Below are 26,823 nucleotides of genomic sequence, written 5' to 3'. Positions count from 1 at the left end.
GACGAGAGGAGGTTTGTAAGAGGTATCTGGCAGGACAGGGTAAAGACGAACAAAAGGCGAAGGGATAAGATTAGGACGCGAAGGAGTCTATAGCTCGCTGCCAGCCTTATGCATCGTTAGGAAGTGTCTCGCTTCCTTGAGGGTTGCAAGAAACTGTCCGTCCCTCCAACTTTCGACTAACAACCAAACGAAATCTTCTCCAGCCCTTTCCAGCGCTTGCCCAGGTTCCCTCAACCCAGTCATTACCAGCTCCGGTATTGCTCGAAGAGAGACGGGTAAATATCTGCTGAGGTCGGTACCAACGAGTTGACTCCATCCGTCGATTCCTAACCAAATCGACAGCCAAACGAACGCGATGATCGAACCTAGTCCAGCTCCGGCGAACACTTGGGCTTTCGTATGATGACCTAGCCTAACTCGACTCCAACACACGCTCGCTGACCCAAAGATGAAGAATCCGGCGAGTAAGAGTCGAACGATTTTTTCGCACGGATGAGAAGTGAGGTGATGAGAGAGGAATGAAGCGGGAATCGTGGAGGGAGAAGGGACGTAGGTGTCGTAGAGAGGGATGAGTGAGGTGATGCGAGGGTGGAGGGGAAGGAGTAATGAGGAGAGGGAGAGGTAGACGCCGAAAAAGGAGATTGAGGAAGAATGTGTCGAAGGCATTCCATAAGTCTTCTCGAATTTCTTCGCTCCTTCTGGTCGTGGCTGCTTGATACATTTCTTGAGTACTTTCGCTGTACTTAAACGATGCACGTCAGCTTCAGCAAGGATTCGGGAGAGGAGGAAGTTTGACGAACCTGAGAACGCAGCAACGAGCGTCCCAGCTCCAAAGTACACGGCGTGCACAGTTCGTATCCGCAACACGAAGAACACAGTCAAGGTCGTCACTACCGACTGAGTGTGCTTGAGCGTGGAGAGCCAGAGTTCTTTGATCATTGTTTGATGATCCGAACGAGTGCTTGTGCGTCGCCTGGGACTTGTAAGTGGTTCGCCGTTAATGAAAGGGTTCTGATATCGTGCTAGGTGATCGAAAACGGTCCTTCTTTGGGTCTCAAGAGTGGTGGTCGGCGCTCGAAAGGAACAATTCGCTCTTCTTGCTTCTGCCTCTCAACTCTTCCCGCTCCTTTTGCTGCTGACCGCTCTGGGTGACTCTGAAGGTACTCTTGACGAGCTCTATGTCCTACGAAGCGTGCTCTTATTTTCTCTCAGCAGGTTCTCGCAACTTGTTTTCTCGTTCCACCACTGTCCGCTCCGCGACCCGCGCGGAGAGTAAGCTTGTTGCATCAGAAAGAGAGAGATCTAGTAGTCCACGCCAAATTCGTCTCCGACGAGAGTTCCGAACAAGTTCAAAGCTGGATTGAGCTGATCTCCTCCCAACCCGTTCGCTCCGCCTCCTCCCCACAGACTCTGGAATAACAGATCTTGTTCCTTCCCAACTGCTAGAGCAGCTGCAGCGGGATCCCAATCGAACTCCTCCGGGAACTCCGTGCGAATGTCGAGTCCGTGAGCGGCGGTCGGATCAATCGGCAGCCAATTGAAGGCAGATTGAGGAGCTGAATGATGCTGAAGAGGATCGACGGGTAAAGGGAGAGGAAGAGGAGCAGGATGAGCACAGGAAGAGTGGGTTTCGGGAGGAGGGGGAAGTTGAGGAAGATGCGTCGAAGCGATAGCAACGGTCGGATCAGTCGGAGGATGGAGCTCAGACTTCTCTTGGTGTTGAGGAGAGAGGTTTGGAGGTGCAGAAGTTGGCGTTGCTGAGGGATCTTGCTTTTCGGGCGCAGGTCGCACTCCAGCACGAGAGAGGAGAGTTGGTTTGCATTGGGCTTGAAGACGACGAAGGAGAGCTGCGAATCCTCGAGCGATGTGTTGACGATCGACGGCGGATTCGTGAAGTGCGTTGATAGCTTGGTCGAGTAGTCCGAGGACTTTCGATTGACCGTGTTCTACCACCCCGACCGCGAGTGCCTGAGAGATAGCGACGAATACTCAATCAAGGTGCATGACGACCGAGAATGAGAGGTGAGATCTCACCTTGAAGAGGAAAGTCGCGGCAAAGAGAATTCGCTGAAAGATTCGAGACGGTGCGACTCGGAGAAACCCTTTCGGCACGAGGAACGAAACGGTTTGATTCAAGATAGACTGAGCGGCGTTGAGGGCGTCGAGAACCCATTGACCTTCTTGTAGGTTGAGCAGCGATGGAGAGACGAACCACAAATCGTTAGCCTGAAAAGATGAAGATGGTCAGTTCGAGGCGAGTGGCTCTATGAAGAGGATTAAGACTTACCTTGACCGCTCGTCGCAGACGCTCTTGTAAGGCTCGAAGCGCAATCGCATTCCCGTAGAGTCGAACGTACTCAAATTCGATCTGAAGCAAAGTCGCCTCGACATTTTGTTGCTCTGCATGAATGACCGACGCTTAGCTTTCATCAAGCGACGAGGACTCGAGAGGGACTCACGAAGCATGTTTTTCGCTTTGAGCATCATCATCTGCAACTCGTGGTCGAGAGAACGAATGAAGCTCTCCCAATGTCCCGTTCGAAGCATTGATCGAGTGATTTCCTTGTTCGGGTACAAGCGCTCTTGAATCGTCCCCATGAGCTAGATGACGGTGAGAGAGCAGTTAGAATCGTTTCAGAGCACGCTTTAGCTAGTCTTAGACTCACAGCTGCGATCAAACCTTGCGGTAGAGATCGTTCTGCCCAAACCTCATCGTACCCTTCTCTTCGGACGTTACCACTCGCTCGACTCGTAACTTGCTCCCACCACGACGAAGACATATCTGCGAGACGGAAGTCGAAAGTTAGAGAGAGACCTTGCGGAACGGAGAAGAGCAGCGGAGAAAGGAGACAAACAAGCTTGAATGACAGCGTTGCGACCGAGTCGGACCGAAACGTGTCGATCAGCGTTGTAGCAGTCTATCAATCGATCGAAGCTGGAATGAGCAGCTGCGGGGGTCGCAAAGAGAGGAAAGAAACTCACAAATCCAAGTTCGCAAACAACGCTCTTCGTGCCAGCTGATCGTATCGGCCTTTCGATCCGACGCAGAGGTGTACAAGTTGTGGATACCGAGTTCCTGAGCGAGTCGCACGGCACAGCCTATCGAAAGAGTACCGTCAACAAGGTGAGCTTGAGAGAGGAGGGAGACGTCAGACGGACCGATGAATGACCAGGACATCCCGTCGTACTGAGTACTCGTTCTCAAGAGCTCAGCAGCTTCGTCCGCACCTCCGTTCGCGTCATCATCGAGATCGTTTCCGGCTCGTCTTCTACTCTTTCCTTTTCGTCCATCGGCGATCGGCGGCCATTCAGTGAGCAACAGGAGCGCTTCGACGCTAGAGATGTGTCGGAGTTCTCCTGAACCATCGAGTAAGCCGATGAGCTCATCCCGGATGTAGTCGGCGACCGCTTTGTGAATCATTCGAGCGCGAGATGGCGAGGGAAGAGCGGAGTAACGAGCAGAGATCGTAATCATTGATGCGAGAAGAAGAGACTCGGTGGTGGTGAGGTGAGGGAGATGGGAAGGAGAGAAAGTGAGGGGCGAGAGTAGAGGGTAGAGCGGCGACATTTCGGTTTCGAAGCTGTGGAAGTGTCGAAGGTCAAGACGTGCACTTCGAGAAGCAAGTAATCGGGTTACTCACAAAGATAAGAGTACTTCCGCTTCAGCGATGCTCAGCATCCCTTCGGCGACAGGGACGAACCTTTCCCATCTCCCCTCGATGAGCTCAACTCGTTCGCCCGCTCCGTCTCCATTCGACTTCGCTTCTTGCTCCTGACTCGTTCCGTTACTTTTCCCTTTCCCCCTGTTCTGCCATCGGTGCTCAACTTCCGCATCGGAAACCTCGCTCGCATCGGCCATCGCTCGATCTTCTGTTTCTCCAGGGTCATCGGGCGCTGTCGATCGTAGAGAAGAAGCAGTTGCGAGTAGTCGAAGCGCGTCTGAAGGATTGTGTAACGTCGAAGAGAGGAGTACATTCGCGTTCGCAGGTCCGCCTCGAGTCGCGCTTGATTGTCCTTCACCTTCGCCTTCTCCCTCGTGTTCAACGTCGTCGTACTCCTCGTCGAAAGCTGGATGTCGGAGATGAGGTATGTTCGAGTCTGTCGAGTGAGCTCGAGGTCGAATCGGAGGTAGAGAAGAAACAGGAGGTTGAGGATAACTCGAAGTCGAAGTCGAAGCGAGAGGATGACTCGTAGGCTGGGACGGGATCGACTCGTTCGAGGGAAGAGATGGAGCGTGGAAGTAGTATCCCGCTACTTCCGGTTTCGCAAGTTGGACGAGAGCGGAAAGCGAGGGATTCGAAGTCGACGGATCTTGGGAACTTTCCGAATCTTCTCGACGGGGTTTCGTATTTGCGTCCTGACGATCTCCTCCTCCAATCGATTGAGACTTTCGTTTTCTTCCTGATGGTCGCTGAGGCGCCGTCGTAGATACCGGTAGTGACGATTCCGCAGCTGCAAAGCTGGATTGATTGAATTTCTTCTCGCGGACAACGAAGACACATTCTCGTGATTCTCGACGGCATCGTCGACAAGGCGGCTCTGAAGGACTCTCCGGATCACCTATCATCGTCGAGACGAGCGTCAGTCATCGCGGACGAGGTTTTCAAATCGGTTCAGCTTCTCTCAAGCTCAATTGCTCACCTGTCGGACGGGGAAACGCACGTCAGCTTAGATAAGACTATGATTGAACGATCCGCGTGCTCACCTAGGTCACACTTGAGCTTCCTCTGTTAAAAGAAGCGATTCCCCGCGAAAAAAGGTCGGAAGAGAGTAAACATCAGCAATCCACCTCTTGAGCGAGAACTGGCAATGTACCGAGACTGAGACGTACAGATCTACATGGTTGGCAAGCGCGATAAGTCCTCTTGGGCTTCTTTGTCGCTGTTGAAGGATCTCCTTCCAGTGTTGATGTTGATGCGGAGGGAGCTAGATCTCGACCGGGTGGATTCCCTGTTGCTCGTGGGGGTTGATGACCTCTCTGTAGGCCCTCCATGTCGCTTCTGACCTGGCTTCGACGTCGTGAGAGTCGCTAGTTTGAAGTCGCAGATCTAGCCTCGCTCCGTTTTCCGATATTTGCCGACTGAGAGGTTGAATCCGTGATCGAGTAGAGCTAGGGTGAGTTCGATTTGAAGTAAGAGACGGAAGTAGCGCGAATGAAATGTGAAGGAGCGGCCGACATTTTCGAGTGAACGAGTTTCGACTCTCGATTTGAGCTCTCTCTGACTATGACTGCTCTTCTCTCGCCAAGATACAGTTAACTGCGAAAGTCGATAGTTTCTCATGCGACAATAAGTAACAACAGGTATTCAAAGTCCGAGGTTGAGCTCTTCGACCTCTTGAACCGTTCTTTTCCTTTTCTTTCTTCGTGTTGAACGTCCTGCGTTCTTTTTCCTCCTTATCCCTCCTGGCTACTTAGACAATTTGCTCTTTGGGGAACTTGAAAGTAGGTCCCGAAAGTTGAACGTTCATCCTTCCCATCTTGTGACCAACTTCGACCGACTCAGCAACGCTCTTTCCGAGTGCGCGCGCACCGAGGAATCCTCCAGCGAAAGCATCTCCAGCTCCGTTCGTGTCGACGATGGCGTCCTTGGGAAGGGCTTCGACGGGGTAGGTCTCGGTAGAGGAAGAATCGGAGGTAGCGACGATGGTCGAGGAGGAACCTTGAGTGATGACGACGATACGGGGAGTCGAGTTGGACTTGGGGGAGGCGGCGAGCTTCTTGGCGATCTCGGAGATGTCCTTGGTCTACGCGAGAGCAGAGAAGAGTAAGTTGAGCAATCGAAACAAGAGGAAAGAGAGAGTCGAAGTGAACTCACGTTCCAGTCGTGGCTAGTAGCGTAGGCCTCAGCTTCGGATTCGTTTCCGATGAGGACGTCGACGTAAGGGAGGATTTCGTCAACTTGAGACTTGAAGAATTGAGGAATGAAAGGAGCGGAAAGGTTCATAGCGAAGGGCTGTCAAAAGACAGAGATGCACGTCAGATTGCCGCTCTTGCTAACACAGGCATGTTAGGACTTTGCGCTCACCTTCTTGGATTCAGCGGCAGCCTTGGCGAGCACGAGGGCAGATTCGAGACCGTGAGTGAGGAAGAAACCTCCGAGGTAGTAGCTCTTGGCTTGGTTGATGAGTTCCTTGATCTCAGGCTTCTCGAGGTGGGAAGGGGAGAAGGATTCAGCGGCACCGAGAGTGGTGCAGAGAGATCTGAGAAGAACAAGACGAGTCGCAACATCAGTTTTCAGTTTTCTCGTTTTCTCGTAACGCGAGTTGCGGTTCTGAGCGGGGGTGGACTGGGAGCTTACCGGTCGTGACCAGTGATGACGACAGCGCAAGCACCAGTAGGCTTGTCCTCTACGACTTGGTAAGCGCTCTTGAGTCCTTCCTTGTCGTTCGCGGCCCTCAATTGATCAGCGAGCGAGTCGGATCCGACAGCTCCGAGGTAGGCGGTCGAGTTCTCGGGGAGAACGTACTGTATTCCGTGCAACGAGCGTCAATACGGGTAGGTGGAGGAGAGATTTCGCCAAAGAGGGGAAGGAGAACTGACTTGGGCACCACGAGCAGCGTTTTGAGCGGCACCTCCAGCGACGTAGTGAACCTTGAAGTTCTTTTGTAAATCATCGTAGCTGTTTCGGGAGCAACAGATACATTGGCTTCGGGAACGTTTCATCTGTTTCATCGAACTGCTCTGAATTGGGGCAACTCACATCTCGGATTGCTTGCCTTCGGCGAGAACAGCATCGTTGGGCTTGAGGTTGTACTTCTCGAGGAGTTCGGGAGCATCGACGACTTGCATGTCGAGGAGGGGGTTTCCCATGGCGAGGAGGAGGAGCGACGAGGAAGACATGCTGGAAAGGTGCGGGTGTATCTGTTGATGGAGATGTAAGCACTGTGGCTATCAGTAGGAGGACTCTCTGAGCACGTACTTGAGGAAGTGGTGAAAGGTTCAAGATGAAACACGTTCAGAGGAACATTTTGCGGTCGTCTCTCAACAATTTCTGACGCTCTTTCGATCTTACGGAAGAACTCAGTCCGTATCTATGTACTTTTGACACGGACGGGGAGCAAACGCCGAAAAAATAACATGCTGAGCTCGAAAATCGCAGGAGTTTTCCGACTGCGACGTTGCCGCTCGCTCTCACCTTTCAGTTCAGCTGACACTGACGTCCGAGTAGCACAAAGATAGTGACTCAGCCCGCGTGACAAAGAAACCGAGTCGTGTGCGAAGTTCCCTTGTCCCTCGACGCTCGAAGCCTCTTCTTTGCGATGTCCTCTCTCTCTTCTTTCATCTCCCACTTCCACTTATCGCCCTGTACAAGCTACCGATAGACTCGTCCAATCCAGTATATCATACTCAGCCAGCTCTCCACCCTTCCCTAGTTGTCTCGCTCGCTCTTTTCGACTTGATCTCTTAACTCTGTCATTGATCCGCTGGACCCTACCGCGGAGCCCGTGGACCCGAGTGAGCCTCGTTACCAGTAGGTGAGTCATAGTTTACACTATACAGATGGTCCAGAGACCCAACGGGGCGGAAAGAGGTAGGACAGGATCCAAATGGAGCGAACTGGAAAGGAAGAGGGAAAGGATCTGTTTGCGTTTGCTTCGCACAATGCCCAAACTGACCGAGCTACCTCTACTACTCAGGGTATACGATCCTCTTCGAGTCTTCGGTCGGCAAAGGTTCGCTAGAGATCGTAGAAGGCAAAAGGGTGCGAAAACTTCTCTTTCGAAAGAACATCCCCGTCAGCACATGTCACGAGGCCGAAAGGGGGAAGTGACTCACGTTGCGATCGTTATACAGTGACCATATACCCTCAAACTCCTCCGTCGTCCGTTAAGCCTCGATGTCGTTCCCCCCTCGAAGATCCTCCTTCTCTGGTAGCACAAGTCACCCGCTTTCTCCTTCTTCCGTCACCTCACCTCCCTCGTTCGATCGACAACAAAGACCTCGATCTTCATTTGCCGAATTCCGTACTGGAGACAACCCATTTGATCGCGCTACGAGTCCTGTATCTCCTTCCGAAACGATTCGACCTCGTTCCTCCTACTTCACTTCACCGACCTCTTCTATTGATCCCCCCTCTCGTCCAATCCCCATCTCTCCAAGATCCTCTCTCTACGGTACTACCAGCTACCTAGCTCAACGACAATCGAACCTCGAATGGGCCCTCGCTCACAACGACGTCGAGTTGATCAGAGCAGAACGAGCAGCAATCGAAAGGTACAAACAGAGCTCGGTGGACGACGGGTCAAACTCGAGCCTCGGGAACGAAGCGTCGATTTCTGAAGGAACGGGAAGCATCGAAAGTTTCGAAATTCCGATCAAAGATACGAGCCAAGCTCCGACGACGAGTGGGATCAAGTTCAATACCGGGAGGAGATTGAGTTGTTTGGCGAATTATACCGGGTTGGCAGTTCCTGCCGCGGGAGAATCTTCGGTTTATTCGGTCGCACTCGAAGGAGGAGGAGGAGGAGAGGTTTACCCTCCGATTGAGGCGCCCCCGTCGTTGTCATCGATTCCAGGTCCGTCAAGGAGGTCGTCCAAACCGTCGAACATCCGCCGACCTCCAAGCCCTTACCCTACTTCGAGTTCGAGCGGAATCATTCCTCTCTCGCCCGTCTGCGATGCTCCTCCTTCTTCGCCAATCGATCGTAACCTTCCTCTAGCTCCAGCCTCGACCGTTCTCAACGGGAATCGTTCCGAATCTTCTGAAAATTCAGAAGGAAAGAACAACCATCGGCGTTCTTCTTCTTCTTCCTCTGCTTCGCCCTCTCCAAACCTCCCTCCCACTCGAGTCATTTACGGTTTCCACATCAACTCTTCATCTTCTCGTTCTTCCTCTCCGTTCCGAACTCCTTCGCCTCATCCCACGAGCCCAAACGCTTCTTCTCACTCTATCTGTCGAGGTCGAGCCGCGAGTGTCTCTTACGTCGGTGGTCTAGGAGGTGGAAACGCTCAACAAGAGAGGATGGAACTTCAAGCGAGTCGAGATATCGAGGTATTAGATCGAGAGAGGGAAAGATTAGAGAGGAGGGAAGCGAGGAGAATGAGTCGAGAAGTTTCGAAGAATCGAGGGAGGAGGTCCGAGGTCGGGAAGATTGCGGCAGCGGAGCGTTTGAAGAAAGGATATTCGGGAGAGCATTGAGATGGAGAGAGATGGAGATGACGAATGAGGCCGAGGGAGGACTCGAGGACGGGACGAAGTTGGCTGGAGGAGCTGACAGATCGGAGGATAGGAGTAGCCCATGCGAGAGGAGGTCCGTGTAACAGTCCTGTAATGGAGACGGTTGGAGCTCGCCGGAGGCAAATGTGAGTGAAAAAGATCGAGAAGCCGAGGTTCCCAAGGTTGGTGGAGGTGGAAAAGGAAAAAAGAAGGCAACTCCACGCTTCAAGAAGAGAGGGGAGGATCTTCGATGGGATCGCTGTGACGAAGATGGAGGTCTCGAATTCATTCCGTACGAGCTTTCTTTTTAACCTCTCGAAACCACTCTCTACGTCTCCGCCTCGCCAACAAAGAACGACCTTGACCAACCTCAAGTACTCTCGAAGGCACGAGCAGCTTTCGGGAGAGTGGAGATGTCTCAACAATTCCAATCCGATTCTTCCCTCGGCTCGATTCCTTCATCTCTACTCGACTACCTCGACGACCTAGCGTTACCCGCCTGCGTGATCGCTCACTCGACCCTCCTCGGTGCGACCAATACCCTCGAAGCTCTCCTCCCGGCATACCAGAATCCCGCCTTGAAATCGCTTCTTTCCGAAGGTAGCCTCAAGGACAAGCTAGGGAACTCGGTGAATGGACATGGAAAGGATGGGTCAATCAACGTGGAAGGAGAAGACGGAGACAACGATGAAGCTCATAAGGTGAAAGCTTATTTACGAGACGCCTTGGACGAGCCGACTCGCAACGATTTCTGCGACTGGCTCATCGATGGAGTGCGCACCGCGATCAACAGCAAGTCATCTACGAGGAGTCCGACTTCGACAGACTCGGTTCACAAGCTCGTTCGAACTTCCTCCGCCTTTTCCCCTTCCCGACCTCGTCTCCACCGCGATCGATCTCTCCAACTCTCGACCGACGTCTCCTTCGCCAAGCTCTACTGGAGGGCTTCACACTGCGGCAACGAGAATGACGGCTACACGGTCCTCACGCAGCTGCCCATTGGGCATCTCGCGGTTCGGTCAAGCTGGAACGACTCGAAGGAGAAATCGGATTCGAACGGCGGCGACGACAGATCAAACTCGAAACCTTTACGGCATGTTAGGTTCGGATCCGACAAACGTCAATTACCGCCAGGTAAGATCATGATCGGAGCTCACGAGGTCGACGCGGAGCGTGCGAAGGATCCAAATACGATTGAGGGAATGGCGTACACTCTCTTTCATGCCCCTATCGGTATCTTCCGAGTCAACACGGATCTTAGTATCACTTTTTCGAACCCTAGCTGGAGAAACACTTGCGGTAAGCGACAATTTTCTCCTCTATCTCCTTTTCGAGCGTCACGACTCTGAAACGTCAACTCGCAGGTATCTCGGAAGGCGACTCGAACGATAGCTGGCCGAGTCGTATCTACAAGGAGGATCGAGAAGGAGTCGTTCAGCATTACTCGGAGATCGCTCAAGCCCTACCGATAAAGGACGACGCATACGAGTTTCGTTGGGAGCGCGAGGGATCAAAGATCTGGGCGAGCTGTGTTATCAGTCCTGCGATCATCGATGGGAAAATGTCGGGCTACACAGGATTCCTCGGCAACATCAGCAAACACAAGGACGCTGCAACCGCTGCTCAAAGGCGTGAGGAACAGTTGCAGTCCGAGCTTGCTGTATTGTCCTCCTCGGCAACGGTCGGACTCGCCCGTATCGATCTCGATGGCAAGATGCAAACTGTGAACAAAGCTTGGATGGAGATGACTTCGTTGGGTGAAAACGAACCTCTCGACAATTGGAAGGATCGCGTACAGTAAGCTTTATTCCTGTTCTCGATCGAGTTCGTCTGACTGACTCTCGATCGGTCACTCTTTTAGTCCAGAAGACTCCGAACGAGTTCTGAAGGCCTGGCACCACGCGGTCAAGAATCGCGAACCTCTCACGCTGAAATTCCGCTTTTCAACAGGCGACGTCGTTCTCGGTCAAGTTCAACTCAACCACTCGGATCGAGCCTTCGCCTCGGGATGGATCGCCTCGCTCATTAACGTCACCGCGGAATCGAAGGCGGAAGAAGCGGTTCTCAACCTCCTCAAAGAACGAGAAGCTTCTGCGGTGAAAGCAGCCGAGGATGCAGAGGAACGGAGAAAGGTTGCCGTCGAAGAGAAACACTCGCAAGAGCTTTTGATCGACGTTGTTTCTCACGAACTTCGAGGGCCGTACGTTTTCGATTCTCTGCACCTTCGTGTCTCGACAAGCTTTGCTGACTCTGTGTGACTTCCTTCCCGTCAGAGTGAGCGCCATCCTCCAGAACGCCGACATGAGTCGCTCCTCTTTCCAGAATATCCTCGCAATTCTCAAGAAACTCAAGGAGCAATCCAAGTTACCTCCCGAACTCGACGGAAAGTTACTCGAAAGTCTCGGAGAAGATATCGAATCTATGGACGCTATTCACGAGTGTGCCTCAGCTCAGGTACGTTGATCTCGCGAGTTCGTCTCGGTTGACCTTCGGCACTCATTCTTTTCGCTCTCGCAGGAACGAATCGCGAATGATATCCTCGGACTCGCTCAAATTCAACTCAACAAGTACTCGATCTCTCCTGTCGAATTCGACCTAGCGACTAGTCTCCGAAACATTGCGAGAATGTTCAAGGCGAGTTCTTCCTCGTTTTGACCCGAGTTGACCGACTGACTCATTCGACTCGTCTTCAGACTGAATCTCGCGCAAAGGGCATCGAATTGAAGCTCGTCATTGGATCCTCACTCGCTCGTCTCGGTCCTCGAGCTCGAGTTCTCGCCGATCCTGCTCGACTCACGCAAATCCTCGTCAACCTCCTTTCGAACGCTATTCGTTTCACGGCAAAGTCTGCGATTCGTCGAGTGTAAGCTCTCCATCCTTTGCTCCTACTCTCTAGCTTCTGAGCTGACTCCATTTCTACGAGCAGTACTCTCGCAGTCGAAGTCTCAGCAACCCCACCCGAGAGGGAAGCTGCCCTCGTTCCTCCTAAAGAGACGGAATACCAAATCGACAAACGGAAACCTGTCTACTTGTTCTTCTCGGTCGAGGATACCGGTCCCGGAATGACTCCTGAAGAGACTCGCAAACTCTTCAACAAGTTTATGCAAGCTTCTCCGTTCACTCACACGACTTGGGGAGGATCGGGACTGGGACTTTGGATCGCACGAAGTGAGTTTCGTTTATCGAAGGTTACTCGATCAATCCTGAGTACTGATAGAGTTCGTCGCTAGATCTCTGCGAGCTTCAAGCTGGTCGAATCGAAGTCGCATCGACAGTCGGCGAAGGTTCGATTTTCCGATGTTTCATTACGGCTCGTTCGGTCGATCGAGGACTCAAACAAGACGACTCTCGAGCGATTCCCGTCATCGAGGGGATCACTGCGCCGAATGCCTCAAGAGGAGAAGCCCCGAGAGTCTTCTTGTCGAAACCGGAGGAAGACTCGGCTCCATTGAATGGATTCAAGGTTCTCTGTTGCGAGGTGAGTCGAGGAGATTGCTTTGATCAGTACGATCCAAACGTTTGACTGATCAATTCGCTCCCTCACTCCATAGGATAATCAAATCAATCGCACGGTTCTCAAACGTCAACTCGTGAAAGAAGGGGTTACCGAAGTTCTTCTCGCTTGCGACGGACAGGAAGGAATCGACATGCTGTATGAACGTCCAGTCGGCGCGATCGATTGTATTCTCATGGATATCGAGGTACGTTGTTCCTTCGTCGTGGCTTCGTTCCAATCTGACTCATGGCTCGTCCTTTTCTTTTTGTTCAGATGCCGGTTCTCGATGGTCTCGCCGCGACGCGAAAGATCCGACTCGACGAGGAAGAGGGGCGAAGAACGGGACATCAACGGATCGTTGGATTGACTGGCAACGCGAGAAGTGCTCAGAAAGAAGCAGCTCTCGAAGCTGGGATGGATCTTGTCGTGACCAAGCCTTACAAGTGCGTACTATTCACTCACTATCCCTCGATACCTCTTATTGACATATCTGGATCCGCAGAGTGCCGGAACTGATAGCAAAGATTCGAAACAACGATTCACCGTCGATTCAGCCTCCTCCTTCTCCGACCCCATCCGATCGATCCTCAACGAGCGCGTCCGAACCTGGAAGAACCACGGAAACAGAATTTATACCGCATAGCGACTTACAGCCTGATTCCGTGACGAAAACAAAATCCGGCGCATTCGTAGAAACGATTTCTTCTCTCGAAGCAGGGGGAGGACCAGAACAAAACCCGGAGGAAATCGAAGAGGAAGTAGCCAATAGCATGCATAGGCATGGAGACGGACAGTTTCTTCCCGCGTCGGTCCCGAATCCGGAAGAGGAAGTCGAACGAGAACGAGAGCGACAACTCGAAGAACGACAAAAGCAATGAAAAACTCCTAATCATTTCATATCATATTATAATCATCATTAGAGACTCTCCCCTTTTTATCATATCATTCGATACCCTTTACCTGTGCCCCCTCTGGACTTGTTGTAGCGTCTCTTCATCACTTGTATCTCTCTCACACTCACTGGATTCGCAACTTTCCCGACTTTGAATTTTTCCCGAAAGAGAGACTCACGTGCTCACGCTGAGCCACGTCCTCTTTCTCTTCTTCCTCTTCCTCACCTTGATGAAACGCTCTTCTCCGCCTCCTTCTACTTCTACTACATCAATTGAACCTCAATCGAAACGTGACAAACTCGACACGATGCCTTCTACTCTCCCTTCTCCCGCCTCAGTCGCTACTTTTCTCGTCCAAAGACATTCCGACAAGGCTCGGATTCCTACTCGCGGATCAGCACTAGCAGCAGGCTACGATCTCTACAGGTAAGCACACCCTCTTCTCTGCACTCTCTCTGCAACTCGTCGCGCTGAATATGAGGTGATCTGGCGAAACAGTTCCGAGGAAAAGACCGTTCCTGCGAGAGGACAAGCTCTGATCGGTACCGATATCTCGATCGCGATTCCTGAAGGAACGTATGGACGCGTAGCTCCTCGATCTGGTCTCGGTAAGTTTTCGACGACAACTTGCTCTCCTCTCCCTTCGCAAGAGTGATTAGCTGAGCTTCCGAGGCGACTTGTGCAGGTGTCAAACACTCGATCACGACGGGAGCAGGTGTAATCGATGCGGATTACCGAGGGAAAGTAGGAGTTTTACTGTTCAACTTGGGAGATAAAGATTTCGAAAGTGAGTAGTCTCTCGCACTCTCTCTGTACTCAACGTAACGAGCTAACGTATCTCTTCGTTGACAGTCAAGGAAGGAGACCGAATCGCGCAACTAATCCTCGAGAAGATCGTGACTCCCGAACCTCAAGAAGTTTCATCGCTCGACGAAACTGTCCGTGGCGCAGGAGGGTTCGGATCAACGGGAGGGTTCGGTGTAGCAGTTCCTCCAGTCACTGAGGCAGAGAAGAAGTAGATGCTTAACCGCTGTCGCAACTATCGTTAAACTATCAAAAAATCTCTCGAGTTTCGCAAGAAAGAGAGAACACGAAACGACTTCGAAATCTGACAAAAGAGAACATGGGTTCGGTGTAACGACGAATTGCTAGCGTAAGAGAGGATGAGAAATGTACATGCAACAAGGGTTTAAGCAGCGGGGGGAGCAGGAGGAAGAGGAGGAGGCGATCCAGCTTGTCCACCGAGCTTGAGTTTGATCGTCGGTTTCGGGGCGGCAGATGCCGGAGTGGGAGCGGGAGCAGGAGCTGATGGAGGCGCTGCTCCCATTGCGGGGAGAGCGAGACCACCTCCGAACGAAGTAGGGAGAGCTCCGGCGTTCGTATCTTGAGTTTTCGGCTAACAAACGAGAAATAAGTCAGTCCCGTCCGCTGAGAAGGATGAGCGTAATGAGATGAACTCACTTGATTGAACTCTGCCCATCGAGGACAAAGTTTGCGGGAAGTTCGCATGTGACCTCGTTGTCCGCAATTTCCGCAAACTCGAGTCTGTGCATGCCACTAATGAGCTCAATCGACAAGCAGGATTGAGATCAAAGTGCTTACGGTCTCAGTCTTTCCAACTTTCTTGCCTCCGAGACCGATTTGACCTGGAGCGATTCCGAGTTTCTGGTTCTTTCGCGCGAGTCGTCGTTCTTGGTTACGTTTGAGCTTTTCGAGTTGTTCCTTGAGACTGTGGGAACCGCGATCGTGAGCTTCTCGAGTTCAAGCGGAAGCTCAAGAGAGAATTCCTCACCGTTTCCTTCGACGTTCGTTTTTGCCTTCATCGTCTGAGGGCAAGAGCTCGTCGGCTTGCAAGTTCTCCTCATCGATGACAGAGCGTTGATGAACGTAAGCCTTGATGACTGAAGGATCTCGAATGATTTCCGTTTCCCATTTCCCGTTGATAAGTCGACGAATTCGAAGAGTTTTCGCTTTTCCTCCATTCTTCCCACTGACGACACTCGCTCCATCGTCTAATCCGGGTGAATCTGCTCGACTATCGGGAGTTCCAGCTCGATCTCCTGCCGGAGTTCCCATCGCGCTCGCAGGAGTGTTGACGTTCGTCGAGGCGATCTTTTTCGCTTTCGCATTTTGACGTTGACGATCTTCGTCCTCCTGAGTGAGGAGAGGTTCGGTCGAATTCGTGAGGCTGTCCCATTGGGACTTCCAGATTCGTGCGACTTCTTCTTTGTAGATGTCTTGCTGTTCTTGAACGTTGTATTTGTGAGCCGATTTAGGTCGAGTCGCCATCTCCGCTAAAGTCGGGCAAAACAAAGGTCAATCCCGCACAAAGGCATGGGAAGAGAGATGAGGTTGCTCACCTAGTCGTTCCTCCATAGTTTCACCCGCTCGCAAAAAGATATCCTTCATACTAACCCTCAAAAAACTCAACGCCTCTCCTCTCCCCGTCGGATCTCCTTCACCATGAAGTTTCAACATTGCCTTGTTCGCGTTCGCATTGATGAAATTCTTCGTCGTGATCCAAGGTGCGAGTTGTTGTTCGATATCGAGTTTCGATTCGTCGTCCCCGGCTCCTCCTTCTTCGGCTCCGTTCGTGTAACCGGCATCTTGAAGAGTTCGAAGTCCAACTTGCATCGATTCGGCGAGACAAACGGTTTCGGGTTCGGCGAGTCGGAGCATCTCTTGATCGTTTGGAACTGAGACTGAAGATTTAATCATCCAGAATCCTTGATTGTCTCCCTTTCGAACGAATTCCATGAATTCCTGCTCGTCGAAACAGAGGTCAGTCGACAGCTCGAGGGGACGAAGGGAGGGTTGTTTGCTCACCTTCAACTTTTGCCTCATTTGCAAATCGTTATGATCAGGGAAGTATCGAGTCAACCGATGCACTTTGATCCTCGAATCTTTATTCTTCGCGACGAGTTTGAACGCGATCGTCATCAATCGATTCTTTTGCAACGTCGTGATCTTTCGAGAATGAGGACCGGGGACTTCGACTTGAGGGTAAGTTTGTCCGACGACGTAGAGGTGAGGGATCGAACGGAGGTAGTATTTGATATCTCCGTCGATGTTGACTCTGTCGAGGAGAAGGAGCAATGAGGTCAGTAGGACACGAGACGAGAGAGAGGGACGAAAAAGCTTACCGGACGACTAAGAAATCCGTATCTTGAGCTTGGTGTTTGAACATTGGAGCTCGAATCAGGTTGTTGTACAGAGTCGTGACAGTTTGACCAGGGTTGACGAAACCGAAGATCTTGAACGGAGATTCATCGGTTCCTTCGAGGAGCAAAGGTTGTCCAATCTCAAGCTGATCGAGCGTAATGTCAGTACTCTCTCGAACTCATGAGTGACCAGGAGACTCACCCGAGGGATGAATGAATCTTGTGGATCCTTCTTTCGATAGTAATTGACGATGATACTTCCCATTCCGACATTCGAGATTACAGGCGGATGTTCCTCCTGTTCAGCCCCTAATCAGCGACTACACTCACGTCAAAACACTGAGTGAAGTCGATGAGAACTGACCGAATATTCCCACAAAACGAAATTACTCGTATCCTTCAGCGTGATATCCGCCATTCCTCTCAGACCCTCAGCACCATCACTCTTCTTAATCTTGTTCCCAAACTTGTCCTTCTTCTTCTTCCCCCGTACTTTCGTAAACGTGATTGGAATGTTTTGAGGGAATTGAAGCGCGGGTCGATGGAAGGATCGTGTATCAGATTTCGATAATCGAGTTTTGTACTGTGAAAATCGACTTCGTAAACATCAAACAAGAACAAACAGTGAGATGTCGCACGAATAGGAGCTCACGAATGGTAACTGAAGTTTCTGAGCAGGGTAAGCATGAACGACTTCGAGAGCTCCAAACGTTTGTCGAACGGCTTGCTTTTTGTGTTCTTTCGGAACTTCGTATTCGGCATCGTTTGACAGATTGAACGGATCGAGAGTAGCGTCACGAGGAGCGAGCATCGCAGCTGATCCGAGTGCGTTGATCGGTGCGACCGGAGCCGGAGGTAATTCGACTAGAGGCTCCATACACCGAAGTCAGTCGAATCGGCTGTCTTGGCAGCGTCGGAGCACTCACCTTTCGGTTGATGAACTTCGAGTAGCATTTGAGTATCGTTGAGATTGAGGTTGAGTCGAGTAAAGTACTCCGCGCGTTGAGGGTTCTCCCCGTCCCAAAGAACTGACTTGACCCAATCTCCCTGATCGAAGAGAGCGTTTCGAGGTGCCAAGAGAGAGTCGGCAGAAGGTCCTTGTCTGTTTGTTGCCGCGAAGAGGTCAGTATTCTATCTCGCAGAGAGGGTGAATTGGAGACGCACGGTGGTTGATTCGATGGACCCCAAACGATTTGATCTTCCCATTCATCCAACTCTGCAAGTTCGAATGCGTGTTCGTCTTCCGGGATCTTCCAATTCGTTTTCGTCCGTCGATAAGCACGCTAGAGCCATTGGGGACGAGGTTTAGATGAGACCTGAAAACTCGTTTCGAAAGGCCGAGAGAACTCACCTCTACCGCCTTCCTAAGCTCTTCACCTTCGCTCTCCTCGTCGATTCCAGCAGTCGCACCAGCTTCGCGCATTTCGGCAAGCCTCGCTTCTCGGATCAAGGATCGAACCATCTCGTCTCCTTTCGAAGGCGGAGGTAGAGGTCGAAGGGGCGCAAGGAGCGAATCTCGACTCGATTTCGCACGCAATACTTCACTCGTCGAGGGGAGAGCAACTGAGGACAGCAAATTCGGTCAGCGAATGGCTTGAGCAGGTTACACGAGGAAGAACTTACGTTTGATTCCTTCTTTCGCCATCCTCCTCTTCTTCCTCGGTCTCATCGCGAATAAATCCGTAAACTCCAGCGTTTTCCCATACTCGAAGCTCGGGAACAGATCTTTGACGTCGACTTTTTTTGCTGGAGGAGCGGCGAGATTTTCGACCTGCATCGGATCTTGCGTTGGCGCCGTCTGAGGATGTTGAGGGGGAGGGGAGGACGAGTCCGAACCACCGAAGAGGTCGTCGTCTTCGTCTCTTGGTTCTGCCTTGACTTGAGTTTGAAACAATTGAGGATCCAACATCGTTTCGTCCTCGTCGTAATCCTCATCGAAATCGTCCTCTTCCCCTCTCAACAACCCCTTACTCGTTCCCGTCTTCTGTTGTTGTTGTTGTTGTTGTTTCTTATTCGACGTCTTTCCAGATTGTTCCTCCCTCATTTCCCTATCAATCATCGCCTCGTAATCTTCCCTCTCATCCTCCAAATCCTCATCGTCGAGATCATCATCGTCCCCATCATCGGCGAACTTGTCGGCATAGATCGACGCTTTACTGATCTTGTTCGTACCTCGGAGACCTAGTTGAGATTGAACCGAAGAGAGGGCAGATTCGTCGAGGTCGAGTGAGGAGAGGACTTCGCCGAGAGCGAAACCGGACAAGGTCGCGATATCGGCATCCATCTTGTAACACTACTAGGGATCCTCCGCCCTCTCCGGATGTCGTGAAGCGGTCGAGATGGAGAGGAGAGATCAGTTAAGAGATGAAGTCGATCAGAGGCGTAGGAAAGTGTCGGGGGTGAATAACAACTGCTTGTAGGGCCTGTTGATCTACTTGTCGACGTCTGGAGGTTGTCTTGAAGAGATTCCGATGAAGCGCAGTGAAGTGAAAGAGCTGAAACTGTTCGCGTTGCTTCTTGGTCTCTTCCCATTCCCAATGCCTCGTTCTCGACTCGCCGGACCAGCCCCAAGCCGCACAGAAGCGTCCGACCCCGACTACTTCGACTCCCTTGAAGCTCTCGCCGAATACTCCAAGTCGAAACGGCCTCGTCATCCGAATCGCTCTCAAGTGCCCCTCCAACTGCGTGGGAAGCGCGATGACAACGCAAGAAAGCTAACAGTATGCCATGATTACAAGGTGAGCTGCATCCGAAGTCATCTCGAATTGGTTGAGCTAAAAAGGATTCGGTTAGAAAGGGAGGCTATAGTGAATCGGATCTCGAACGAGGTTATACGTTCCAGTTCTGGCATTTATGCGATACTTACATCTAGTGAGTCTCCTCTCCTCTCCCATCAGGATTCTCGAGTCGGGCTGATTGTTTTACGACGGGAAACACAGTTTCTCTCATCATCGAGTTTCGCTCCCTCCTCCAGCCGTGATCCGGACCGCGCATCGACACGGTACGAGAGTATTCGGAACCCTTATCTTCGAGTGGGACGCCGGTAGAGCCGATATTATCGAACTTGTCTCACGGGGGGAAACGGAAGAAACGGTTAGATTCGATGTACTCGATTTTCGATACGCAGATCAGCTGGTTGATCTCGCGGTCGAGAGAGGGTTCGAGGGATGGTTAGTCAATGTCGAGGTTGAGCTGGGAGGCAGGAAGAATGCGGAGGGGGATAGGGAGGGAGCGAAACAGCATGTAAAATTGTTACTCGCTTGGTTGAAGTACTTCAAGGAGGAAATGCATAAAAGAGTACCGGGTGGAGAGGTCATGTGGTGAGTCTCGATCTATCTTTCAGATGTTGGAAGACCTCTGAAATGGGCGAGAGTCGCTTTCCATAGGTACGATGCCGTGACGAAAGAAGGTACTTTTTTCTCTCCCTAGCGTTGCGACGCTTCGTCTCTGACCTTTCCCTCATTTCATCTAGGGAAACTCCAATGGCAAAACACCCTCAACGATCTCAACTACCCTTTCCTCTCCGTCTGCGATTCACTCTTCCTCAACTACTTCTGGGGTCCTCCTCAGATCTCCTCCACTCTCTCCTTCCTCTCCACTCATCCCTCTCTCCAACCAACTCAAATCCATTTCGGGATCGACGTATTCGGCCGCGGTTCCTACGGAGGAGGAGGATTCGAAACTTATCGTGCATTCGAAGCGATCCACGAATCCAATTCTTCCCTTTCCGTAGCGCTCTTTGCTCCAGGATGGACCGTCGAATCATCCGATCTCAAACATTCCCTCGAATCGAAGGAAAGTTACGGGAATTGGTTCAAAGACGAAATGTACCTCTGGTCGAACGGTCCTTCAACTCCGAGCGTCCCTAAAGAACTCGCTCGAATGCGCAACCTACGAAGGGACCAAGCTGGAACGTTTCGAGCTAGGAAACTAGCAGATGCGTTGAGGAGAGATCCGAGAATCCCGTTAACGAAGAGGGCTGCGATTCAACCACTCGAATTCGACCTCGAGAAGATCTCGAATCCTCCTGGAACATTTCGCTCGATCTCGTCATTCGTTTCATCTCCGAGACCACCACCACCATCGAGCGTAGATGGAGGGTTTTATACGAATTTCTCGGCGGGATCGGGACATTCGTTTTTCGTTGAGGGACGAGAAAGAGAAAGGAGTGAGACGGGTTGGACTGATGTCGATCATACGTTCCCTTTCCCGAGTTTACTCTTTCAGAAACCGGCGACTGGAGTCAAGGCATCGTTTACGGAGGAAGCTGGGGAAGTTTGGCAAGGAGAACGATCGATCAGAATCGACTTCGACGGCGAAAAGGAGGAGGAGGAGGTCACGATCGAAGTACTCGCTCTAGATTTCTCCCTCGTTGGAGGAGATTATCGGTCGTACAACGCCGAGATGGTGTACAAATTTCTCCACAACGCCTCTGGGGACAACCCGAAAGTTTCGCCGATGGTCAGGCTCTTTACGTCAAATGACCGACAGCTGAAGCACGACGATACATCTGATCGTCTCGTCGAAGGAGCCAGTCACTGGCGGACGACTCGGATAACCTTTCGCAGCGACGAGTCGACTCGAATAACGAAATTGTCGATCTCAATCCCGCGACGTTCCTCCTTTCTGATCGGTTCTCTCTCGATCTATCCAGCGCAAACATCTGTCGGCCCTCGACTTGAGATCATCGATCTCACATACTCTGAATCGACCGCGGTACTCGAATGGTCGACTTCCCTCAGATTCCCGACGACCACCTCCTCCCAACTTACACAGCGCGCTGATTCTAGCCCTTCCCTCAACATCCCTCGATTCATTCAGTACCATATCTACCGCCGACGAGGATCTAAAGAGAAAGGAGGAAAAGAACTGGCGGAACGAAAAGGGGAAGGGGAAGAGTATCTCGGAACTACGAGGGAGAAACGATTCGAGATAGCCAAGGACGTCATATCGGGATATCTCGTTATCGTGCGAGGAGTTGAAGCGAGTGGTGCTGTAGCAGAAGCTTACCTTGAGATCGAATGAAAATCGTTTCGAAGGAGTTTGGATCGCAATCCTTTGCGACCTTGTACCGTCGAGCTCTGAGAGCTGAGCGAGCTTGGAGAGCAGCTGACCCTGTCTGTGTCTCGAGCCGAGCTTAACTGCGACTCGAGAGATTGACTCGTCGCGGCTCGTCAGCTTGGCGAAATTTGCGAGACCGAGGCGAACTTCACGAAATTCATGTCGCTCATCATCTTTCTCTCTTCACTCCCTCCTCACCTCGCCGGACGATGGTGTTATCCTCCCTAAAATCTCGTAAGGATGAACTATCGATCGCACTGTTGGAGGACACTCTCTTCCTGAATCCACCACCTCCCCCCGCTCTCTCGGTGATCGGATCCGAATCTTCCTCCTATGTCTCCACCTCACAATCATCCTCAACCTCCTACTCTACTCTGAATGCTGCAACTCCCGCGACCTCGGCTCACGATACCGAACCGTCTCAATCCGAACCTTCAAACGACAAACTTCTCCGAGGCCAACTCACTCTCACACTCTCTCACGCACGGCGAGCGAAGAAGATCAGGGTTCAATTGATCGGGAGGAGTGCGGCACATGGTGGAGATGGGTCAACTTCTTATGAGGCGAGAAACACACTGGAGAAGAGCTTGGAGATTGATTTGAAAGGAGAGAAACTGGAGAAGGGAGTTTATACGTGAGTTGATTAGTTTCATCGTGTAGTATTATCGGCGGAGACGGGCAGCCGGGTAGGAGATGAAAAGGAGATGTTTTGGGGTTTTCGAAAAACTCTGCGAGAAAACGATTTTCTCCGTTCCGCAATGACTGAGATCGTTTTGATGCCTTGCCTACAGATGGGATTTTAGCTTCATCGTCCCTTCGACGACTGCCGTCTCAGAAAGATCAGTGTACGGATCAATTCGTTACTCAGGTGAGCTTTTTCTCCTCGAATTGTCCTTCTGTTCAAGTAGATCAAGTTTGCTGATCCTATTCTCGACAGTGCGTGCGACTTTGATCGGCGCCGCTAACGTCCGAGACCTCACATCGCCCGTGCAGCCCGTCTGGCTCATCGCGAATCCATCCCCGGAAGGCGAACTCCCCTCCGGTATCGAAGTTGACGTTCGCCACACCGGCACTCTCCGTTCACTCGAGACAGATCCAACAGAGGATATCAACCTAGGCCCAATCTTCCTGCACATCTCTTCACCGCATCTCACGGTCGCTTCCCTCTTGTTCCTTTCCGTCACGTTTGAGAATCCTCCAGAAGGACTCAAAATCATGTCCGTTTCAGCATTCATTCTGCAATCTTTCGATATCACTTTCGAAGATACGAAGATCCCACCGGTGAAACCTGCAGCACAGAAAAAACTCCTCTTCTGGGTCGATTCGTGAGTTTCGAAATTCGCTTGAAATCGTTTCTATCGACAACACGAACTGATTCGAAGCGTCCTCGTATTTGCAGAACATCCCCGATCGCCGAATCGACCGAAGATCTCCTCGAAAAGCCTAACCTCTCTCGCGGTACTCTCCCTCCCCTCGCGTTCGAACGTCGTGCCCTGCTCGCTCAACCCCTCGCCCCCTTATCCGGTGGCCAAGAATGGACCTACGCAAGAGTAACCCGAGTCCCCGATGACGACTCCGTCAGACCCTCGACTTTACCGGGAACGAAAACTCCGATTCGAGTGAATCATCGATTGGTCGTACAGGTGAAATATAGGTTTAAAGGGTCTAAGAAGGATTTGGTATTGGAGATGAGTACAGCTGTAACGATCGCTTCCGTACGTCTCTCCCTTTCCCTTCCCTTCTCTCTTTCGAGAGAGAGCGTGCTCGAGAACTGATCCGAGCTTTCTTTTTCGTCGATAGTGTTGTTGTTTAACCTCCTCGCTCCTGCTCCCCCGTTATCGTTCCCACCTATCCTCCTCCCATCATCCCTCTCACCACGCTCCCTCTTCCGTCTCCTCATCCTCCTCAACTTTCACTCCTACAACCTCTTCCTCCGCTTTCCTCCCGACCGATGGTCCTCTCACTCCATTCCATCGTCGTTGTCTCTGTAATACCCCTCTACAGGCGCTCGTAGATCAGGAAGGAGAAGCGTTGGCGGGTGCCGCCGAGATGAGGAGTAGATCGAGATCGAATTCACACTCTCGATCGCAGTCAAGGGCGAGAGGAGGTTCGGCAGGGTTTGGAGCGCAGTGGGAGGGGGAGAGAGGGAGAGGTTATGAGAGGAAAGTTGGGGAAGAATACCCGATTAGACTCGGGGCGGGCGAGGAACGCAGGAATGGATGGGAGAGAGACGGAGAGGGACAGAGTTGGGAGAATCAGGGAAGGAATTTGAACCCAACTAGAGGCCCAGCTCTCAGAACGACTTGATTCAAGTTGTTCGGCTTGTTCAGTCGCATTGACTCGCAAAGGAAAGCAAGCTTTATCGTCGCCGTCTCTGTTTCATTTTTCTCGTTTTGTTGTCTTTTGGTCGTTCGTTGGAATTACTCTCGCTCTCTCGCTTGTTGTCTGTCAATACCAAAAAGCTTCTCCATATTCCATCCAACGAACACTAATTCAAGGGTATCTCAAAGAACAGAAACCACGAAAGAGAATCACGAAAAATCACAAACCAATTCGAGAGACGTTCCTTTAGACTTCCTTCCATTCCATCCTCTTATCCTGAATCCCCGGCGTCATAACCTCATAAGTCCCTCCCCCTGCCTGGTCGTCGTCCGGATCCGCGAAGGGATCGTATTCTTCCTCTTCTTCAGCTAATAACCCCTTCCCATCTGCTCCTCTCGTGTCGTCCTGAACGTACGCCGCATAACTACGAGCATTCGTCCCCGGTAGAGCGGTCCCAGATGATGAAGAGGCGGACGTAGGAGGATGAGAGTGGGAAGGGTACGACGAGTCGGAGTCGGAATCTTCTTCTGAGGAATAGTCGGAGTAGTCAGAGAGGGATCCGTGACGATAGGTATCTTCTGCTGAACGGGGTTGAATGGGCGGTGGGAGAGTCCTGTCTCCAACAACAGGTCCTCGTAGAGATAAGTCGCGAGTCTCGCGAGAGAGAGAGGGAGAACTGACGAAGAACCAGTCGAACCAAACGCGAGGTCGTGTAAATCTGGATGAACACCCGCGGGCCCGGCCGTCGATGATTGTCCCTGAGCGTTAGCGTTGTTAGTGCTACGGTAGCTCAAATGACGATCCAACCTCCTTCGTTGTTGTAATTGAAGTTTATCAACTTCACGATCTTGCATTTCGAACGCCGATAATCGACTCCTAATACTCTGAGTATCGTCCTCCTCCTCTCGAGGGTGGTTATTAGTGGCGGAACGAGGAACGGAAAGACCTTGTTGAGTTGCAAGTTTTTTAGCTTCTTCGATCGCTTCGTCGTCGGAATCGAGTTCGACTGGTTTAGTCATTCGATCGTATAACTGTACCGCATTAACGATCTATCCTCACACAGCCTTGATCAGTTGACCTAGTTCCTATCTCGTGAGAGAGAGGAAAGTAAGGAGAGAGTGGTTACTTGTTCATTCGTCGCGATTAAACTTCCAATAAATTCCCCCGATTCATCCGCATCGACCAACTGAATGTATCGAACGACGACTTTACGATCCGTCTTCGCTTTTTCGAGACATTGTTGAACTCGTGGGTTCGTCGTGACGGATTCTTTTTCTCGGTTGACGTGTTGTAACGCATTGATCAATCTGAATCCCATTCAATCCTCGCTGCGTCAGCTCTCCCGTTCCGTCGAAATGAGGGAGTAGAGGAGGAGAATGGGAGGAGACTTACGCTTGAGCCGATTGAGTTCCCTGACCTACCGACGCCAAAATTTTCGGTTTCTCCTGCTCAAAGTTGAAAGGAGGTCTCCTATTCCTCGTTCCTTCCGATCCTTGGGCCGCTGCTTTCCGTTTCGCTTTCTCAGCGGCCAAACGATCCTTCTCTGCTTGACGAGCTCGTTGTTCAGACGCTTTCCGTTCGGCTCGTTGAGACGCTTCGAGTTCGTATCGGGCTTTTTCTCTTTCGTAAGCTTCCGTAGCGGCTGAGCGTTGAGCTTGCTATTTCGTCCTCAATCACCCTCCGGTCAGTCGATCCGATCCAGTCGAAGGAGGAGGAAGGGAGGAGAGGAAGAAGGGAAAGGGAGAGGACGTACAGCAGCTTTCGCAGCTCCGAATCCACAAGTTCGGTATAATCCAGCGACTAGTTGCATCTTTGGATCATCCTTGAATTGTCGATTCCAACTCGCCAATACACTCGCGATCTTCTTTTTCACCCTTTCGTCCGTGTGTGGATCACCGGCGGAAACTTTGATTCGATCGACGAGACGGTCGTTCGCGAAGGTAGCTATTCACGCGCTCCACTCGTCAGCATAGATAATGGATGGGACAGGGAGGGGAAATGGGAGTAGACGGACTCTGGAACCGAGGACCACAGTTCTCGACGAGTGCTTTGAGAATCGTCAACGCTCGTAATTGTCCGTGAACATCACTGTACTTCAACTAATTCTCCCTCTCTCTCTTCTAATCAGCTTCTTCCTCTTCATCGCACAGAGGTTGGGAGCTTACCTTTTTCCTAATAGCTCTCGAAGCTTCCGTCGGACTGTCTCCCTCCCCTCTCCATCAGCTCCTCCTGGCTGTCAGAGAAAGAAGGGAATTTTGGGGTGACTTACCCAGTATCCTGTAAATTTATACTCTCAACAATCTCCGTAATCCCTTCATAAGAGTCCTCTTCGTACTTATCGAGGCAGAGGATATCGATCAATGCCGAAACTGATGATCGAGGTTTCTCGTTCCCGAACCCTTGTCCCGATTCAAAGTTGCGATAGACTTGTTTCACCGCTATCGTATCATCACCACAAGCGACAAGGAGGTCAGTTTTAGCGAGAGAGAGAGAGAGGGAGAGATGGGAAAGGAGTGACGTGAGAGTGGGGGGGAAGGAGGAAATGGAGAAAGCGTTGCAGGAGGACGTGGGTGGGAGCAAGAGAGGAAGTACGATGAGACGTACCTCCTACGAACATGGTGAGAGGTTGAGTCGGTTGACGATAAGCTGTGAGAAAGAGCTCAAAGTTCTCGATTTCGGTGAACTCGACTTTCTCGCAAACGGGATCTCGAACGAACGGAGAGTAGAGGAGA

General features: G+C 51.5%; 10 protein-coding genes across 10 annotated transcripts; 5 read left to right on the top strand and 5 right to left on the bottom strand.

Annotated features, from left to right (window-relative positions):
- Positions 1-87: 87 nt before the first annotated feature.
- On the bottom strand, positions 88-939 carry JCM6883_007619 (uncharacterized protein; the record flags this gene model as incomplete). Its single annotated transcript, XM_076628450.1, has 2 exons — positions 88-737; positions 801-939. The coding sequence occupies 2 exons, from the start codon at positions 937-939 to the stop codon at positions 88-90; spliced, it is 789 nt and encodes a 262-aa protein (XP_076491851.1).
- Positions 940-1,302: 363 nt separating this feature from the next.
- JCM6883_007618 (uncharacterized protein) lies at positions 1,303-4,993 on the bottom strand (the record flags this gene model as incomplete). The annotated part of the gene is made up of 10 exons (XM_076628449.1): positions 1,303-1,968; positions 2,035-2,226; positions 2,288-2,400; positions 2,460-2,601; positions 2,667-2,782; positions 2,856-2,918; positions 2,983-3,581; positions 3,642-4,560; positions 4,706-4,727; positions 4,832-4,993. 10 exons carry the CDS (start codon positions 4,991-4,993, stop codon positions 1,303-1,305), a joined length of 2,994 nt encoding a protein of 997 aa, XP_076491850.1.
- A 419-nt stretch (positions 4,994-5,412) lies between these two features.
- On the bottom strand, positions 5,413-6,841 carry ADO1 (adenosine kinase; the record flags this gene model as incomplete). Its single annotated transcript, XM_076628448.1, has 6 exons — positions 5,413-5,745; positions 5,817-5,954; positions 6,027-6,201; positions 6,300-6,466; positions 6,542-6,620; positions 6,702-6,841. 6 exons carry the CDS (start codon positions 6,839-6,841, stop codon positions 5,413-5,415), a joined length of 1,032 nt encoding a protein of 343 aa, XP_076491849.1.
- A 997-nt stretch (positions 6,842-7,838) lies between these two features.
- On the top strand, positions 7,839-9,140 carry JCM6883_007616 (uncharacterized protein; the record flags this gene model as incomplete). Its single annotated transcript, XM_076628447.1, has 1 exon — positions 7,839-9,140. One exon carries the CDS (start codon positions 7,839-7,841, stop codon positions 9,138-9,140), a length of 1,302 nt encoding a protein of 433 aa, XP_076491848.1.
- Positions 9,141-9,571: 431 nt separating this feature from the next.
- On the top strand, positions 9,572-13,532 carry JCM6883_007615 (PAS domain-containing hybrid sensor histidine kinase/response regulator; the record flags this gene model as incomplete). Its single annotated transcript, XM_076628446.1, has 11 exons — positions 9,572-10,457; positions 10,523-10,955; positions 11,020-11,358; positions 11,432-11,612; positions 11,676-11,792; positions 11,852-12,021; positions 12,085-12,326; positions 12,389-12,636; positions 12,710-12,859; positions 12,928-13,097; positions 13,157-13,532. The coding sequence occupies 11 exons, from the start codon at positions 9,572-9,574 to the stop codon at positions 13,530-13,532; spliced, it is 3,312 nt and encodes a 1,103-aa protein (XP_076491847.1).
- A 244-nt stretch (positions 13,533-13,776) lies between these two features.
- DUT1 (bifunctional dITP/dUTP diphosphatase) lies at positions 13,777-14,566 on the top strand (the record flags this gene model as incomplete). Its single annotated transcript, XM_076628445.1, has 4 exons — positions 13,777-13,973; positions 14,046-14,155; positions 14,233-14,334; positions 14,400-14,566. The coding sequence occupies 4 exons, from the start codon at positions 13,777-13,779 to the stop codon at positions 14,564-14,566; spliced, it is 576 nt and encodes a 191-aa protein (XP_076491846.1).
- A 170-nt stretch (positions 14,567-14,736) lies between these two features.
- TAF1 (histone acetyltransferase) lies at positions 14,737-18,992 on the bottom strand (the record flags this gene model as incomplete). The annotated part of the gene is made up of 14 exons (XM_076628444.1): positions 14,737-14,943; positions 15,009-15,092; positions 15,150-15,276; positions 15,340-15,841; positions 15,908-16,310; positions 16,374-16,623; positions 16,691-16,854; positions 16,911-17,006; positions 17,073-17,291; positions 17,361-17,572; positions 17,635-17,810; positions 17,873-17,991; positions 18,060-18,271; positions 18,332-18,992. 14 exons carry the CDS (start codon positions 18,990-18,992, stop codon positions 14,737-14,739), a joined length of 3,432 nt encoding a protein of 1,143 aa, XP_076491845.1.
- A 253-nt stretch (positions 18,993-19,245) lies between these two features.
- JCM6883_007612 (uncharacterized protein) lies at positions 19,246-21,733 on the top strand (the record flags this gene model as incomplete). The annotated part of the gene is made up of 5 exons (XM_076628443.1): positions 19,246-19,446; positions 19,506-19,579; positions 19,648-20,028; positions 20,095-20,117; positions 20,181-21,733. The coding sequence occupies 5 exons, from the start codon at positions 19,246-19,248 to the stop codon at positions 21,731-21,733; spliced, it is 2,232 nt and encodes a 743-aa protein (XP_076491844.1).
- Positions 21,734-21,978: 245 nt separating this feature from the next.
- JCM6883_007611 (uncharacterized protein) lies at positions 21,979-24,076 on the top strand (the record flags this gene model as incomplete). Its single annotated transcript, XM_076628442.1, has 5 exons — positions 21,979-22,403; positions 22,561-22,637; positions 22,707-23,094; positions 23,169-23,484; positions 23,570-24,076. 5 exons carry the CDS (start codon positions 21,979-21,981, stop codon positions 24,074-24,076), a joined length of 1,713 nt encoding a protein of 570 aa, XP_076491843.1.
- A 261-nt stretch (positions 24,077-24,337) lies between these two features.
- LSB5 (Lsb5p) lies at positions 24,338-26,708 on the bottom strand (the record flags this gene model as incomplete). Its single annotated transcript, XM_076628441.1, has 9 exons — positions 24,338-24,704; positions 24,773-25,140; positions 25,218-25,398; positions 25,484-25,749; positions 25,845-26,035; positions 26,106-26,190; positions 26,257-26,290; positions 26,361-26,529; positions 26,696-26,708. 9 exons carry the CDS (start codon positions 26,706-26,708, stop codon positions 24,338-24,340), a joined length of 1,674 nt encoding a protein of 557 aa, XP_076491842.1.
- Positions 26,709-26,823: the final 115 nt, after the last annotated feature.

This window comes from Sporobolomyces salmoneus (assembly GCF_050403485.1).
Source record: "Sporobolomyces salmoneus JCM6883 DNA, S_salmoneus_JCM6883_v1_ctg1, whole genome shotgun sequence".
Classification (NCBI taxonomy): Eukaryota; Fungi; Basidiomycota; class Microbotryomycetes; order Sporidiobolales; family Sporidiobolaceae; genus Sporobolomyces; species Sporobolomyces salmoneus.
The sequence above is the reverse complement of the archived record's forward strand: the minus strand, read 5'-3'. Positions and strand labels throughout refer to the sequence as shown.